Genomic DNA, 16,993 nt, shown 5'->3' on the forward strand with positions numbered 1-16,993 from the left:
TATATATTTTTTTAGTTTTTTTTTAAGGTTTATTTTTTCAATAAAAAAACTGTGGTTTTTCTATTTTGTATTCGAAAAGTATCAAACTTTAGCAAGCTTCAAGTTCTAAAGCAAAATCAGTATTATACATAATTTTCTAGTTTGTCATAATATGTCAGATTAAATGACTTAATAAAAACATCAGCTTGTTTGGAAAGTACTATGAATTGGTTTTGGAGTAATGTCAGTTGGTGGTTTGAGCTAAGTATTTGGGGTAATGTGGAATATTATATTAAATTGTGTTGAGTTTGGCTAGAACTGGCTTGTGCCAGTTTGATCATCGTAATGCTGCGTACCTGGGGGGACCTTGTAGCCGGGATAGTTGTGAGGAAGAGCATTCTTGGCAAAGAATGATGAGTAGTCCTTCTTCACCTGGAATAATGTATATTAAGTTTTTCTACTGACATTTCTTGGTAGAACTGCATTTTAATTATAATAATAAAAATACTTTATAGTTTTATTCCACTTTAATTTATAATTTTTTTAATAAATTTTTTACCAGTGACTGGGTTTCGTCGTGATCGACATCGTCAGACAGGTTAGACATTGTCAGTAAAAAAATTGTAAATAAAAGTGGAATAAAACTATAATGTATTTTTATTATTATAATTAATGTAATATTTAGCATTTAGTTCTTTACCATTTTTATTAATAAATTCAGTATAATCGTAGAGATTTTCCAAGCCAGGACAAGAAAATGTATGTACAACGTGGTGCAAAAGTTATCACCCTATTGGAAGATGCCATAACTTTTGCAAATGGCGGCAAATATCAGTTCTGATTTGACATTTGTTAAGTAAACAGATACAGAATCGCTAAACTCCTCAAGAATGAGAAAAAATTGTTTTGATTTTTTTGCAAAATAATTAGTCAGTGGTGATGGCGCAGCGTTAATTCAGATGTAGATTTCCCGGTCGTCCAACACCAACTGGGAAAGCTCTATGGCGTTTAGCTGCTCGCCTGGAAGTGTATAGGACAACAGGAGATGCTGCCAGATCTGGCCGGCCTTGGAGCAGCCGTTCTGCTGAGAATATCACGTCTGTGGCTGAAAATGTTGCAGAGGACCCTGGAGTATCAACCAGACGACTTGTCACACAATTGTGCATCAATTGGCTGTCTTTACAGAGAATTTTGGATTTGGAGAACATGTGGTTCTAACAGGATGGATCAACGGTGCATACTACACGAGCTACAACTAATATTCTGAGGGCTGTATTGCCGGGTCGCTAAATCGCTCGTCTTGGTGATTTGCACTAGCTGGCAAGATTACCCAATTTAACCGTTCCAGACTTCTTTTTGTCGGGTTTTTTGAAATCAAGAGAATGTCAACAAGCCTCAGACCCTTGAAACCCTCAAAGAGAATATTCATCAAAAATACGAGAAGTTTTGGAAAGAGTGATGGAAAATGCCATAAATCGGGCCCGCATGGTTGTCAATTCTGGCGGCGGCCCCTTGGCTGATATCATTTTCTCGACTTAAAGGAAAAAAAATATATTAAATTAACACAATCCAAAAGCAGAACCAAAATTTTTCATTCATAAAAAAATACATTCAAAGAACATAGGGTGACAACTTTTGCGCCACCTTGTACAAATAATTTAAAAAATAAAACTTAAATGAATAGATCATGAAGAGAGAAGACAATGTAAGGTACATAATATTATTCAGTTGACAGAATTTCAATTTGAATATGGGTGTCCAGAAGTATTAATCCTAGAAAGATAACCTACGTTGAATCAACTTAATTGATCTTTAAATATCAATACCATTTGCTCGTATATGGCGCCACTGCGCTCGCCGTTTCTGTCAACTCAGTTGACCAACAGAGCTTGCAGGAGACACATGTGCCGCTCAGATGTGCACACTTTCTTGAATATACCTACCGTACTTCGAAGAGATGTATAGTTATTTTTAATGTACCATAAAATATGGTTATCTTTCTAGGGTTAAAAGGAAAAATTAATAAAAAAAAATATTTTTAACTAACTTTCCTTATATAACAAAGATTACAAAAGACTGATTTTAAAAAGTTCATAGCTAAAATTGTAAGTCTGAAGAAGGGATCTTAATATTTTCTTGTTTTGTATTTCATTTTTGTTATTTCAAGATTTTTCCTAGTAAAAATACGAATAAATCTTTTAGTTTTTCATTTATCCACGACACAGTGACATTTATAGTGATACATTACCATTCAAACAACACAAAATATGTGCACTCAAACATATACACGTAGAATCGACATATGGTTATCTTTCTAGAGTTAACATGGATTCTCAGCTGTTATTTGTTGGTTTAGTTTGTTATGAGATTATGCTTTTTAATCTGCATATGTGTGTACCTACAGTATTGGTTTATAATATTGTGTGTTAATTTTTACATAACAAATAAAGAGACGGAGTTTCCAATTTATCGATTGATTATCTTAACTTAGTTTCAAGAGAAGAACTCATTCGTTAAGTAATAAGGATCTGTATTTCTATGTTTTATAATTCAACCTTGACAATTACAATGATTGGAGTTTTCTAAGGTAAAAATATATTGGATTAAGTACCTTTCTAGGTCTGCAGGCAGGTCCTTTGGCCAGACTAATTCTGGCGAAGTTTTCTGCCTCCACGGCTTCCTTCACCGACTGGGGTGGCCATTTCTGGTCTCCTCTCATATTGACTCCTCCTGATAAAGATATGAAAGTTATAGATAAATGCATTTTTGTTTCCTAAATTTAGCACACTGCAGTATATTAAATGGTTCAATCAAAGTTAGTGAAAGAATGTGCAAAGATTTAAAGGTAACCTTTGAAAGAATTTGCTGCGGGTTGGCTAGCCACAATGGGGGCTGGCTTCTGGTGGATGGGGGCACTTGGGCGAAGTGTCACGGTAGACGGTGGTGGCTCCTCAAACTAAAACACAAACCATAACTCCTTTTACTAAATAGTTGCATTTTACTGATTATTTATCCGTTTACAGTATTATGTATTAGAACTAAAGAGAAGAGCCTTTAAATAACAAGCATATTTAGCATGCTTTTAGAGTATGTCAGCGAGTCTAACTGATCAAATTAGTAATAGATGTTTCATTAAAAAACAAAACATGATTTTAACAAAAAATATGCATTTTTTTTTATGTATTTAAAAAAGTAAGTGCATTAAGTAAATTATTGGCATACTAAGTACCTACATAATTATGTGTGCATTAAAATATTTTTGGTAAAATTGTTAATTCATATTATAAAATGAATGTTAGTGAATCTCATGCTTTGTGTAATTCAATAATTAATACAGGTGAATTTTGTATTTTGGTCATGCAACTTTAATTTTTTATTAATGTTTCTACTAGCGTAAGCAGTGTACCTATAAGTATTTACATATATTTTATTTTATCATTCTTTCAACCATACATACATATAAAACATGCTCGCAGTAAGGAAACAGAAGAAGTATGTTTATTCTGGAACAATTTCCTTAATAAGCGGGTTTCTCTGAATGTTCAAATGTTTTCAAAACATATGACTGCAATTGTGTTTGTAAATTTAGTGAACTTTGCGCAGTTTGGGATTTAAAAATAATTAAGATTTCAACCAAAAATCATACAAACAATTTACTTTATTAGTGGAGCATCACATAAAATTTTTTTGTAAGAGTATTTATTTGAGTGAATATGCTTTGAAATGTAGGAAAACAGTGTTAAAATTTAAAAAATAGTGTAAGTCTTCATTTCAAATCAAATATGTACATAGATTAACAAAGCAAAAAAGGGTTATGGATGTTTATGAAAATCATTCAATTTCAACATAGCATTTATTATGTATGATTAAGGATCAGGTTGCGTTAAAAAATAATTTTAAGCACTTGAAATTTGAAGTAATGGTTTAAAAATACATGATGCTCCACTTAATTAAGTAAAATGATTATAATATTATGTAAATATGATCTAACGAATAACATTGCAATTATCACATAAGCCTACACAACAGCAAGTCACATTTAATTATATTTGTTTTGATAAGCTGTGTCCCATTATGTTATATGTCACGAAGCTTTATAATTTTAAGAAAACAGTCGAAAACAAAGTATTGACGGTTTTAGTTATCTCTTGTATTGAGAAAATCCGAGTTTTCTAAATTTAATATCCACTTGTTCTCACATTGATAGAGTAAAAACACTCTAATATGTTTGTTGTTTTCTTACTTTGTAACTTATGAACTTAGAGCAAACTTACGACCGAGAATTATGTACATCCATTCTATGTCAAATGATAACATTGAATGACCATAATGTACTAAGTTGCATGAAAAATATTTTTTTTTTAAATCATCATCTCCCTATCCTCACCCAGGAATTCCGTTTCCAGTGTATATGGGTCGTTTTTGTCTCACGGAAGGCAAGGTGATCAGCCTTAAGCTACAGGTACCAGTCCAGGAGAAATGTAATTTGCAGTGTAGAACCACCTATAAAACCAATAGTCCACCATATTAGGAATCGAACCTAGGAGATCAAGCATGATAGGTGAAGGCACCAGCCACTGCACTACGAGGTGGACTTATCTCCACTTGATTTTATTTTTCAGGACTTTTACCCGAGAGCAGCCATCGAGTCTCAAGCACCCGCAGGGTTCTGGATCTATTTCATACAGAACTGTATTTTTCATCTGCCTGGATACGGAAAAAGCTTTTTTACCTAACCTGAATGAACATAAATCTGTTCAATGTTGCAGTCCCATCACACCGAATACTTTATATTCCTGGCTAATGGATTTTTTTTTGTAGATTTTACTAAATATTTACATTATTAAATGATTAATAAGAGCCACTCCGCTTTTTGAAGGTACGCCTTTTTTTTCATCTTTTTTTGACATTGTATTTAGTAATGTATAGGAAACTACAATTGGTCTATAATCTTGGTTTATTTGAAAATAATATTTTTTTGTTATAATGGCTGTTGTTTTCTTTTGATAAATTATTTTGCCAGCTCCATGGGTACCTAAGATTTTATGTGCAACCGGAGGACAAATATTATATACCTTTTAGGATTTTTCTGTAAAAGGTAATGCATTCCGTTATCAAATTAATTTATTTTTAATCTAAAAGTCTATCACTATGCGTCAACAATGACATATAACAGTAGCGACACAGTTTATGTTGAGAAACACCGCATACCTGGAGATGGTTGGGGGCAACGTAGTGAGCGGGGGCTCCCGGCTGCTGTACTCTCGTCTCACCGTACTTGGAGGGGGTGGGAGAGGGGTTATAGGGGCTGTAGGGCTGCTGGAAGGGCACGGGGGCGTACACCTGGGACGTCACCGGGGGCAGGGTCTTGGGGGACTCGAAAGGCTGAGCGCCGTAGCCCCTAGGGGAGACCGGCGCGAAGGAAGACTGGGTCTTGCGGGGGAAGGTGGAGTACGAGTCTGGGAATGGCGGGGGGAACGTCTGGGTCGGAGTGTGAGGCTGGGGGGAGCCCAGGGGGGGCTGCGGAGAGTAGGCCTTGGGCTGCGGAGAGTAGGGCTTAGACTTGGGAGGGCTGAAGGGAGCCCCCTCGCGCTCTATGGGGATCAGGCGAGTGGAGGCGGGGGATTGATGTTTGGGTTGGGGAGAGAAGGCCATAGGCTGGGGAGAGAAGGTCTTGGGTTGGGGAGAGAAGGCCTTGGGCTGGGGAGAGTAGACCTTGGACTCGGGAGGGCTGAAGGGAGCCCCCTCGCGCTCTATGGGGATCAGGCGAGTGAGGGCGGGGGATTGGTGAAGCTTGACAGGGGTAGCCTGCAATGGCACCCGGAATTATTGTTAATCTCACGCATAACTGGATTACTTTTTTACATAGTTATTTTTTTCAATTAGACGGAAATACACCTAAATGTATTGAAAACAAAGTTTTCCTTGCTAAATTGTACTTACTTAAATAAAATAAAATATAAATAATAACAAGTCAGGAGACTCGCGATCCACATCAAAAAACACCTTTGTTTCAAAAAGTTCACATCAAATTGTTCTCAAATTCAGATTTCTACCCCGTGCCAGTGTTTTGGTCACCTCATTTAGGACAGTAAAAAAAATGTACAACCATCAGTTTGGCACGGGTATTTAATGTAGACGTTATAAATTTTAGAGAATTTCAACGGTAGATGGAAACCGTTTTTAAATATAATTTTTTGCATTCTTTCGGCATTTTAATTCCGTTTTTAATTTTTTTTATTAATATGTTTTTAGGAGAAAATGATTGACCGCACAAATATAAAATGTTCGAGGATCTATCATATGTACATTTCATACTTACTGATTTTAAAATATATTATGATGAACAAATTAAAAATACCCATCACATTACCGTTACTGGTATTAAAATAAATAAAAACAATATATATATCTGTCACCAGTTACTTATGTCTTTAAATAACTTTGAAAAAAACTCATATTCATCACAATCACCATTTATGATAGAGAAGTGACGTAATATAAGCAGCATGCTGCGTCATATTTACAGGAGTATGGTATTAGTACAAGAATATAGGAACTACTTGTTAGAGACAGTAAATCGTAGCCCAAAATAGAAATTGTTTCAACCCTACAATACAAACTTTCCTGAATTAAAAAAAAATTAAGTGAACAACATTCTACCTGAAATAAAAAAAATTGTGAAAGGGAGAGAATGATAATATTGTTGTCTATGATAATTGTGCATACATGTGATGTTTTAATGTTTAGATTGTTCAAAAGCGTAAACCTTTTAAGAAATAAATAAACTCCATGAAATTAAGTGCTGAGATGAAAGCTGTTTTACGGGTTATAACTGAAATATTACAATATAGGTACTTATAGATAGTGATATAAAAATGGTGGAATTTTCTTGATAAAATTCCATATGGCTTTTAATTAAAATCAAGCATTGTGCAAATGTAGAATTATTATGATAAATAATTTGACATATATGTAGGTAGGTACCTTAAATGTTTTATCTGTCAAATATCTGTTATACTTTGTTTTTTAGTTATAAAAGGGCATTTATTCCACAGTTTGTCAGCTACAAAAACATTTCATGGACATAAACAGTCACATTAGGAGGAGCAAGGGACGCAAATAAAACAATCTAATGCGTTCTCAGGAGTCTAACTACAAGCAATAAAAAAAAATATTCAGGAAAGCATTTATGTTTCCACTGGGAAGAAAAAATATGATGAAACGAAATGTTTTTATAGAATTTCATGTTATATTTATAATATTGATGATAATCCTAACACTGTTATCCTCTAGCTGGCATCTTAATGAGTCAGATTAATAAAAAAATCTAAAATGCTTCAAAGTGTGGTGTGCTTGTGGTATTGATAGTATGTAATTTGAGAGATCAATATGAAGTTTGGGAAAATACTATAAAGGGGAAATTTGTAAAGATGCGGATAATTTAGTATGTTGGGCAGTGTTTATATTCTGTTGAGAAAGGTGATCAGTTAGTTGTACCTGTCTTTGTACAGGAGCCTCACTTTCTCCTTCTTGACCGTTGGTTTCTTCAGCTGGGGGGGGCCACGCAACTCGTTTTGTACCTGAAATTTTAAAACTATATTTTGAGTATGAAAAAATCTTCACAGTAAAGGACATTAACAAATTTGACCCTCGCGAGATTTTTATTAGATACAAGAATAAATAATTTATTTCTGAAGGGGATATGAAATCCCACGGATTTACGTAGATGCCCATATGAGAACAAAAAGCCCAAAAAATTTTTGAAAATCTCAGAGAATTGGAATGAAAGTTAAAAAGATTGAATTAAAAATATTTTGTAGTGTCATTTTCATAACCTCAGTGTTTTCCAATATAAAATAAAGTGTTCCCTAAAACAATATAGTCACCTGATATTATTGATGTGTTGGATTACCAAGTACTTAGATTTGAATCCAGACTGACTCAACCGGAAGTATTTATTTAGTATAGAAATAATAAAAAAGGTTCCTAAAAATAAAGCATTTTGTACTTATGGCACCCGAAACAAATTCTTGATTTCCGCAAATTGAAAAATGTGCTAATATCTCAAAACTAGACGATTTTTACTGGAATCATTTTTTATTTTAGCTGGTTGTGGGTTAGTCCATCATTATTTTTTGTCGTTGACATCACTAACAGTTTTCTCAATACCTACATACATTAATTATACATGTCAGTGATTCTGAAGAGAACTTCTTTCTATAAAAAAATTACGTTTCTAATGTTAATTTTATCACAAATAGTAATTTAACTGACCAAAATTATAAAAAGTTTATATAAATCAAAGATGAAAACCAAAAAAACATAAATAAATCACGTGCAATTTTAAAAGGTCTAAATAACACCAAGAATCCAGCTATTTTTGGTAGGTAAACAAATGTAAGCGTTCGCCTTGTGGTGTAATGGTCAGTGCGTTTGCCTACCATGCAAGAGGTATCGGGTTTGATTCCCAACAAGGTTGATATGAAATATTTATAGAAAGGGTGTTTTTACGCTAAAATATTTCATAGTTCTTGGACTGGTTCCTAAAGCATAAGACTGATCATCTTACCTTCATGTACCAAAAAAATGACCAAGATACGCTGCGATTGGTGTACCAATGCAGTGCCTTATGCATCATTAGGTGCGAAAAGGAAATGATGATGATGATGAAACATATTTATAATATATTTAACAAGTGTTTATAAAAAAAATTAATTATAATAAACATTGAATATTAATAAAAAAAAACAATAAATGCTGGATGTTATTGGGGTGTCCACAATCAGGGTTTGCATAATTAGAAAAGCGAAATGGCATTTTCATAAGTTTGTATGAGTACCTACCTAGTATATTGATTTGACAGGTGTACATTGTATGTGAAAACCCTTTTTTAAAAATTGTTTTATAGCAAGTAGTAAGAATGATTAGACTTAAATACAGGTAACCCCCCCGTTGACCGCGGGGATGCGTTCTGTAGCTCAATCACAAATAACTATCAACGTGCTAATAAGCGACGTGATAACAATATCTCACCATGGTTGTTTATCACATTCACGATCACAATGGAACATCCGTGAACACCTAATATTAAATGTCAAAATAATTACGTTTTGCGACGTATTATCCTGTTGCGCAATCGCATATTTGAATTTCACCGGTGTAAATATGGAAAATATTCCAAAATTTTAATTAATTTATTTATTATTTATCACGCTATTCATTGCATTTAGCCAGCGCGGCGGTTGGCAACCCAAATGTCAAAAAAGCAGTCGCCATAGTAATTGTTTGTAATTTAATTTTCACTTTTTTGTATTAGATACTCCTCACTATTTTGCAATTGCAATATATTGTATTATTTTTTTATAGTAATCGCCGATTTTTCGTCAATGAACTGCATTTATTTACGAGAAAAACAAAAACCAAACCGACACGAGCGTTGACTTAGAGATTACACACGCGTTGACTTATGACTGAGATAACTTAAGACGTCTCTGGCGCTCTGTAGCGGCCTGACGTGTTTTTACTCGCTCCTCAAAAAACAATATTTTTTCTAAAGAAATCTGACTTTCTAAAATCCGTATTCTGTATCAAATAATTTATTAGCATTATTACCTCAGTTTAAGTGAATAAAATAGTTTATTTTGTTTGTACATCCGCGTATTTTGACTAAATTATAAAGTAATTTTCTATCGCTAGTGTTAGTTCAGTTGAGTTTTGTGCGTACTAAACCATCGGACTCGTGAGCCACCGGAACCTAAGACGAGCACGTGGACGGGGATAGCGGACAGAGAACTGCCACATGTTCATCACTCCGCCACTCCGTACCCTTGAGGGAAGTTACAAATACCCTTACTTGATTTATGATACGTCGACAAAATTGTTAACAATTTGTCGATTCTCTAAAGTTAAGGCATGTGCAAAGGAGTCTCTTCATTACCTTACATTACCTACACAACAGACTCATTGCTTCAGTTTAAAAATGTAAAAGAACGCTTAGATCAGCATGTTATCGATATAGTATATAAATATAATTTAATTTCTTCAGGACAAGTTTCAAATCTATTTAAGAAATATAGAGGATGTCGTGGGGGAAGAAAAATAAAAAATAAAAATAAAACAAACACAGTTGATAACACAAATAACACTTTTATTTATCAGATTTCTAAGTCACAAGTCACATATTTAAATAAAGATAAAAATCAACCAAAAACAATTAAACACGTAAAAATAAATAGAAACGCAAACACACCTTGTCCTCTTTCACTTGGTACATGGAATGTACGTTCAATCAGAAATAAAATTGATGATATCCCCAACATAATTAACGATAATAATCTAGACGTTCTTGCATTAACGGAAACTTGGCATGAAGACCATAATTCTGTTACCATTAATCTACTTCGTAGTAAGGGTTTCAATGTTATTGAAGAGGCACGGAAACCATCCATTGAAACCGTTCATAAGAAAAATAATATAACATGGACGAACCACGGTGGAATTATTGTACTAACAAAAAATCAGCTTAAATTAACAAAAATTAAAATACCACTCTACACAACTTTTGAATGCATTGGCTGTAGGGTTAGCGCAGGCAGCAACCATTTTACCTTAATCACAATTTATAGACCAGGTTCTAAAGCACCACCTCGGAAATTTTATTCGGAAATAAAATCTTTACTTGAATGGGCCATCACTCGTACAGAAGTAACATACGTAACTGGAGATCTGAACATTCGTTTCGACCGCAAGACGGATTCAGAATCGGTTCATTTTAATGCACTTTTAAGTGATTTCGATTGTTCACAAGAAGTAAATACCCCTACACATGATGCGGGAGGTACACTTGATGTTATAATACGACGGAATTGTGATAAAAAAATCACAGTTTTTGTAACAGACATCGGACTTTCAGACCACAGATTAGTGCACTGTAAAATTAATATCCAAAAACCAACACCAACTTACAAAACACTCGCATCAAGGCCATGGAGAAAATTAAATTTAGAACATTTTAAATCCGAACTTCTGACATCGTTGATTGGTCCGGACATTGACCGTCGCTCAAACGACGTCGATCAATTGGTTGGGTTGTACAATGAGGTACTATCTAACCTGATAGACAAACATGCACCATTTACTACGAAAACTATTCGAAAAAGGAAATCTGATGCATGGTTTGACGAAAATTGTCGACTCAAAAAAAAAGAGCTAAGACGTCTAGAACGCAAATACAGAAACACACTGTCAACTTTGGACCGATCAATATGGTTAGATATGCAAGCCTCTTATAGGACATTTATAAAAGAAATAAAATCTAGTTTCTGGTGTACAAAAATCACTGAACAGAAAAAGTCTCCAAAACAACTCTGGCGAAGCCTTCAATCTGTTCGTGGTGACTGTATAGCAGAGACATCTAACACAAGCGCTACTGCCACTGATTTTGCCGACTTTTTTACAAATAAAGTCGAAAAAATCAGACTGGCGTGTAGTTCAGCGAAAAAACCTGTAATTTTAGATAATGCCCTTCAAAAATTCAGTAAATTTGAACCAACGTCTATAAATGAGGTTAAAAAAATTGTTGCAGCATTACCCAACAAACAATGTATATTAGATCCGATGCCAACATGGCTTTTGAAAAAATGCATTAACGTATTAGCTCCATTTTTAACAGATTTATTTAATACATCCATGGAGCGCAGCATTGTTCCGAGAGCCATAAAAAAAGCAAATGTAACTCCACTTTTAAAAAATTCCCAACTAGATGTGGAAGATCTTTCCAGTTTTCGCCCTATTTCAAATCTTCCCATCGTATCAAAAATACTAGAAAAAATAGTTTCTCACAGGCTCGTTAACTATATCGAGCGGAATTCTTTATTTTCGGTAAGGCAATCGGCATACCGACGTTTTCATTCCACGGAGACGGGAGTGATAAGAGTACTGTCTGACATTATAACGTCGGTGGACTCTGGTAATCTGGTGTTGATGGCTCTTCTGGACATGAGTGCTGCATTTGATACTGTAGACCATAATATTTTGCTTGAACGTCTGGAGAAAACTTATGGTATCCGTGATCAGGCACATATGTGGTTCAGTTCATATCTTAATAAAAGAGAATATGCAGTCGTGTTCCAGGGTAAAAGCTCAACCAACTTTCGGGTGTCTACAGGAGTGCCTCAAGGGTCAGTACTCGGACCACTTCTCTATCTCCTTTACACTAAAGATATAGAGAACATTATCAAAGAATGTGGATTGTGGTCGCACTGCTATGCAGATGATACGCAGATTTATTTTTATTGCAAACCAGGCGAGAGAAGTGTGCTTGTCAATTTAATTGATGGATGCATCAAGAAAATAGGAAACTGGATGGCTGAAAACAGACTAACATTAAACCCATCAAAAACTGAACAACTGTGGGTGGCTTCAGCCAGACGACAGAATTTGATCCAGGATACGGCTCTACCCAATGTAGGGAGTGCCGTTCTACCCACCGTTAAACTACTGGGAGTTTTACTCAATTCTGACCTATCTCTTGACGCTCAAATTAGTAGAACGATAAGTTCATGCTTCTACCAGCTGAGACAAATTAAATGCATACGCAAAAATTTGCCGGTTGATGCCGCCCGTCAATTAATAAATGCGTTTGTAGTGTCTAGAGTCGATTATTGTAATGGTATCTATGCAGGTCTACCAATGAACAAAATGACTCGCCTACAATCTGTATTGAATGCCGCAGCGAGACTTATTTTCGGAATCTCTAAGTTCAGTCATATCACTCCACTACTTCGGGAACTACACTGGCTACGTTTTCCACAGAGGGTCGAATACAAACTCTGTTGGCTTATGTATAAGTCACTGCACAACTCGGCTCCGGAATATCTAAGGGAACTATGCATTCCAGATGAACTAGCTGACAGGCGTCTCACGCTTAGATCAGCTACGTCTACGGCGAGAGGAAAAGTTATTATACCTCTACGCAAACAGCGCACTAAATTTGGTGAGCGCGCATTTGCGGTCGCAGGCCCTATGGCATGGAATGCTCTCCCAGCAGAGGTGCGAGGCTGTGAAAGTGAAGAGATGTTTCGGAAAAAACTTAAAACCCACTTGTTCTCTAAATCATTTGAATAAATCCGTAGCACGTGACAACAAAATGAATTGTTTTAATCAAATTACAAATTTAAAGCTTCAATTAAATTAACTTAACAGTAGAATCACCATGTAAAGCGCCCTTGAGGTATTTTATTACGAAAATGGCGCTATATAAGTTATCCACAATAAATAAATAACTTAAGCATGTTCATAATTGTTTATTGTGATTGCTCAAATGCTTAATATGTTTTTTAGCACATCGATAGTTATTTGTGATTGAGCTACTGGACTATTTATGTAATTTGTTTGTATAAATACATATTTTTTAATAAAAAAAACGTAGGCATTGATGGGATCCTGAGGGTGGGGACGACGTGTTACCTCTGTCCGTACATCCTCCTCCCCCCTCCTTAATCTGCATAGAGTTTGTATTCCTTAGGAATATTTATAATAACTTTCCTCTATTCGCAGCTGACAGAGAGTCCCCCAGGACTCTGTAACAGCTGCGGGTGGATGGTGGGCTTGAGGATCTCCCCTCAATGCTGAGCTACTGGACATGGCGATAAGCGAAATTTCGCGATCAACGGGGGATTTTTCATGGAACTCTTTCGGATATTTTTCATCTGATTTTAATTTATTTTAAGGCAATGCAAGTTTCATCGTTATTTAAACCAATCAAACGAACCATTGATTGCTTTAAAAACAATTTTTCCTCGTTCTTCTCTTTTTTTCCTCAATTGATCGCGCTGTAGACTCGGGCAATTTAAAATCCCTACCTACAACTGCAATTTTACCACCATTTCTTTTATTTTTAGTTTCTTTTCGTCACAATAGATCTTCACAGGTCTCAGTGACGTCAGAAGCTTGTATAGCACTGACCCCCACCTCTAAGAATAAGAACGGCATTACATTGCGAAAAATATCGCGTTTTAACTAATCCGCCCTCGCCGGGGTCGCGATCAACGGGGAATTACCTGTATACAAGCCCGCTTGTAGTGTGAAGGTTAGCGAATCTGCCTACCATGTGAAGGGTCTCGGGTTTAATCTCTGACATGTTGACACGAAATATTTAGTGAATATTTCAAAGTCCATGGCACATGAAGCGTTAGACTGATCATCTTACCTTCAAGAAACAAACATGATCGAGATACTCTGCGGTTGGTGTACCAATGCAGTGCCCTATGCACCATTGCAAATGATGACAAAATATTGAAGACGTAACTGAGTAAATGTAAATGTGTTTAATGTGAGCGATTATTATTTTGTGTGTTATCATAACTAACAGAGGGAAGTGACCAAATATGGGATACCATTTTGTTTTCTTGACAAAAAAGAAAAACGTTTTACAAATTGAAGACTTTTATAATTGGTCGAACATTTTCGCTGAATTCAGATCTTATAGTTTCAAAATTAATTAAAATTATCAAAATTGTCCAAAAATTAAAATAACAAAAATATCCATTTATGGAATAGGTACCCAAATATGGATAATCATAAAAAGGCACAAAGTTTGTTTTGAAAATAAAATGTTTATCGTTCAAGGGATCGGAGACACTTGTTTAAGAATAAGACCGAATTTAATCTACTTCTGAAAATTACGAATCTAAGTATCAGCGCACTCATAATTGTTAAGTTTCCAGGATCTTTAGTTTTCTTTCTTTTAATATTCTGTATTTTTATTTTATTGATCTATACCAAATCATTTTTGTAGGGTCACATAAGCTTCTATGCTCCTGTTAAATATTTTCTTAGTTTTTTTTAGTGTGACGAAGATATTAAAAAAATATAATAATAAATATCCAAACTGGAATATTCCATAATAAGATCCCCAGTGACTTTCCATATTCGGAATTACAGTTAAGTTCAAACTTTTCTGTATATTTTACAAATAACAATAAAACGTGTTAAATGTATAAAAATAAACGAAAATATAGATTGCTGAACATATATATATTCATCGTGTTATTTTCAACAAATTAACGAAAATTACTTAACTTTTAAGAACCTTTCTTGAAAATTTTTCTATCACTGCCAAAACAAAATCTTCCACCACTCAGACAGCGTTCGTCGAAATGACGATATAAAATGAGGCGACAGTGAATGAATGAGATATATGAAGTTTGTACGAAAGAAATTGTGGCATTCCATATTAGAGATATTATTCCATATTTGGTCACTTTTCTCTATGGTATTTTTTTGGTTTATTATTTTCGATTGACTGAGAGAGATTTCCAGTGGCAATAAGTCCGCCATCTAACCACATGTAGCTTTGTTTTTTTAATGTTGCATGTATCAAATATGATTAATAATGAATTATTAGTATTAGATTAAAGTCAGTAGGTAAACGAGAATTAAATTTGATTTATCTATAGGTGTGTGTATAGGTGTGTATAGGTATTGATAAAACTTTTATACCAGTCAGAAGGTTTGAAAAAAGAATACGTATCGCATAAATAATACAACTTACAATAATAATATAAATATTATCTTGATATGTTATGTAATCTATGGTGCGAAAGTGAGATAGAGACATCTTCTATCTATCTTCTATGTATATATAGATGAATGTGTGTATGTCTGTTTTTAATAGACTTAATAACTACTGGACCAATTTACATGCAATTTTTCGCAAAATAATCTAATTTACGTGAATTAGGTTTGTAAATAATAATATCTTCAATGTGTTCATTAGAAAAAAAGTAAGGACCGAATATGTGTTTTTCATTGAACTTCCAGGGTTGCGACTAAAATGCATATATTGAAAAATTCGTATTATGTTTTTTTGGGTAGTAAAAAAGTTTGTACAAACATAAATTATTTTTAATGGACACTGAATTGATTAATTTACTTACAATGTCTTAGTTTTTACATATTAACATATTTTTAATGGATTTTTAGTAATGCTTAAATAATTTTAACTGACATTTGATCCATTTTTGAAAAACGGATTCTTACACAAAATGCACCATTGTTGGTAAGTAGCGCAGAGTTTGACATTTGTAAAAAGAATTCTGTATTTGGAAATGAGTTATTTTATGTTTTGGAATTCAACCGTAAACAAGTACCTAGGTACCCAATTAAATTCAATATTTTAATATGAAAAAAAAATTGTTTTCGAATTCAATCATAAACAAGTACCTACTAATTAATAAAAAGTCTAATAAATAATTTATTTGAAATAGTAAAAATCACTTAATTCACTTTTAATTTCTATTATAAATATTTACCTAAATATACATGCAAAAATAATCACGGATTTCACTTTTTTTTGTGTCTCGAAGACAGAAAAATAATTTTCTTTAAAAGTTTGTAGTGTATCTACTTTTTATCTTGCATACCTAATCTTGGTTTCATACGAAGTTTGCGTTGATAGGTTGCTTTTACGCAAAAAGCGGGTTCAGGACTATTTTGAAGTATGAATTCATCCGATGATAGTTTGCCAACATTCTGTTTTGCTATAATCGTATCCCTTCATCACGACCGGTGGCGACATCTCTTACTAAATAATTTTATAATCAACTCTCATCTTGCGGGAATCGAGGCCGGGTTTATTTTATTAATAAATACACCTATCGTTCCATAAGAAATTATTAGCTCGCCGAATGCGCTGCGCTTAGGTGTACGAAAATATAATTGTTAAAGTCGATGCGTAATTTTAAAGATTCACAAAAGTAATTATATTTCTAAAAAAGCTGGCGTTATGCATTGCATAATAAAGGTAGAAAGGTGAATATAATATTTAGTTAAGATCATCATCTTCCACATGAATTAGCCGTTCATTAATATAACTCTGATTCAATTACTACCTACAGTGTGTCAAAATGATTTTAATTTATAAGTGTGATTAAAGTAAAAAAAAGAACTGTCATAAAATGATATACGTACCTACCTACTTAGTTTAAAATGAATTTAATCATAATTCTAT

The 16,993-nt window shown here is 34.1% G+C and overlaps 2 protein-coding genes across 13 annotated transcripts in view; one reads left to right on the top strand and one right to left on the bottom strand.

Moving 5' to 3' along the window:
• The window catches only part of Herc4 (HECT and RLD domain containing E3 ubiquitin ligase 4), a 46,545-nt gene extending 41,581 nt beyond the window's left edge, over positions 1–4,964 (top strand). Inside the window, exon 17 of the mRNA XM_088234215.1 lies at positions 4,602–4,964. Coding sequence (XP_088090341.1) covers positions 4,602–4,715 — 114 coding nt within the window. The 3' untranslated portion in view covers positions 4,716–4,964. The remainder of the gene's footprint in view (positions 1–4,601) is intronic.
• LOC148276463 (uncharacterized) overlaps positions 1–16,993 on the bottom strand; it is a 65,131-nt gene that overhangs the window by 265 nt on the left and 47,873 nt on the right. For 5 of the 12 annotated variants that reach the window (XM_088234220.1, XM_088234217.1, XM_088234222.1 and 2 more), the window contains 5 exons: positions 7,480–7,562; positions 5,191–5,787; positions 2,830–2,935; positions 2,591–2,709; positions 7–411 (listed from right to left, as the gene is read on the bottom strand). In XM_088234220.1, the coding sequence (XP_088090346.1) occupies positions 292–411; positions 2,591–2,709; positions 2,830–2,935; positions 5,191–5,787; positions 7,480–7,562 (1,025 nt within the window). In that variant the 3' untranslated portion in view covers positions 7–291. Of the gene's footprint in view, positions 1–6; positions 412–2,590; positions 2,710–2,829; positions 2,936–5,190; positions 5,788–7,479; positions 7,563–16,993 lie in introns of those variants that run through there. The other 7 variants (XM_088234221.1, XM_088234218.1, XM_088234223.1 and 4 more) reach the window with 2 other exon arrangements.

Source organism: Micrasema longulum, unplaced genomic scaffold (genome assembly GCF_059751315.1).
Source record: "Micrasema longulum isolate JH-2025_06_02 unplaced genomic scaffold, ASM5975131v1 h1tg001215l, whole genome shotgun sequence".
Lineage (NCBI taxonomy): Eukaryota > Metazoa > Arthropoda > Insecta > Trichoptera > Brachycentridae > Micrasema > Micrasema longulum.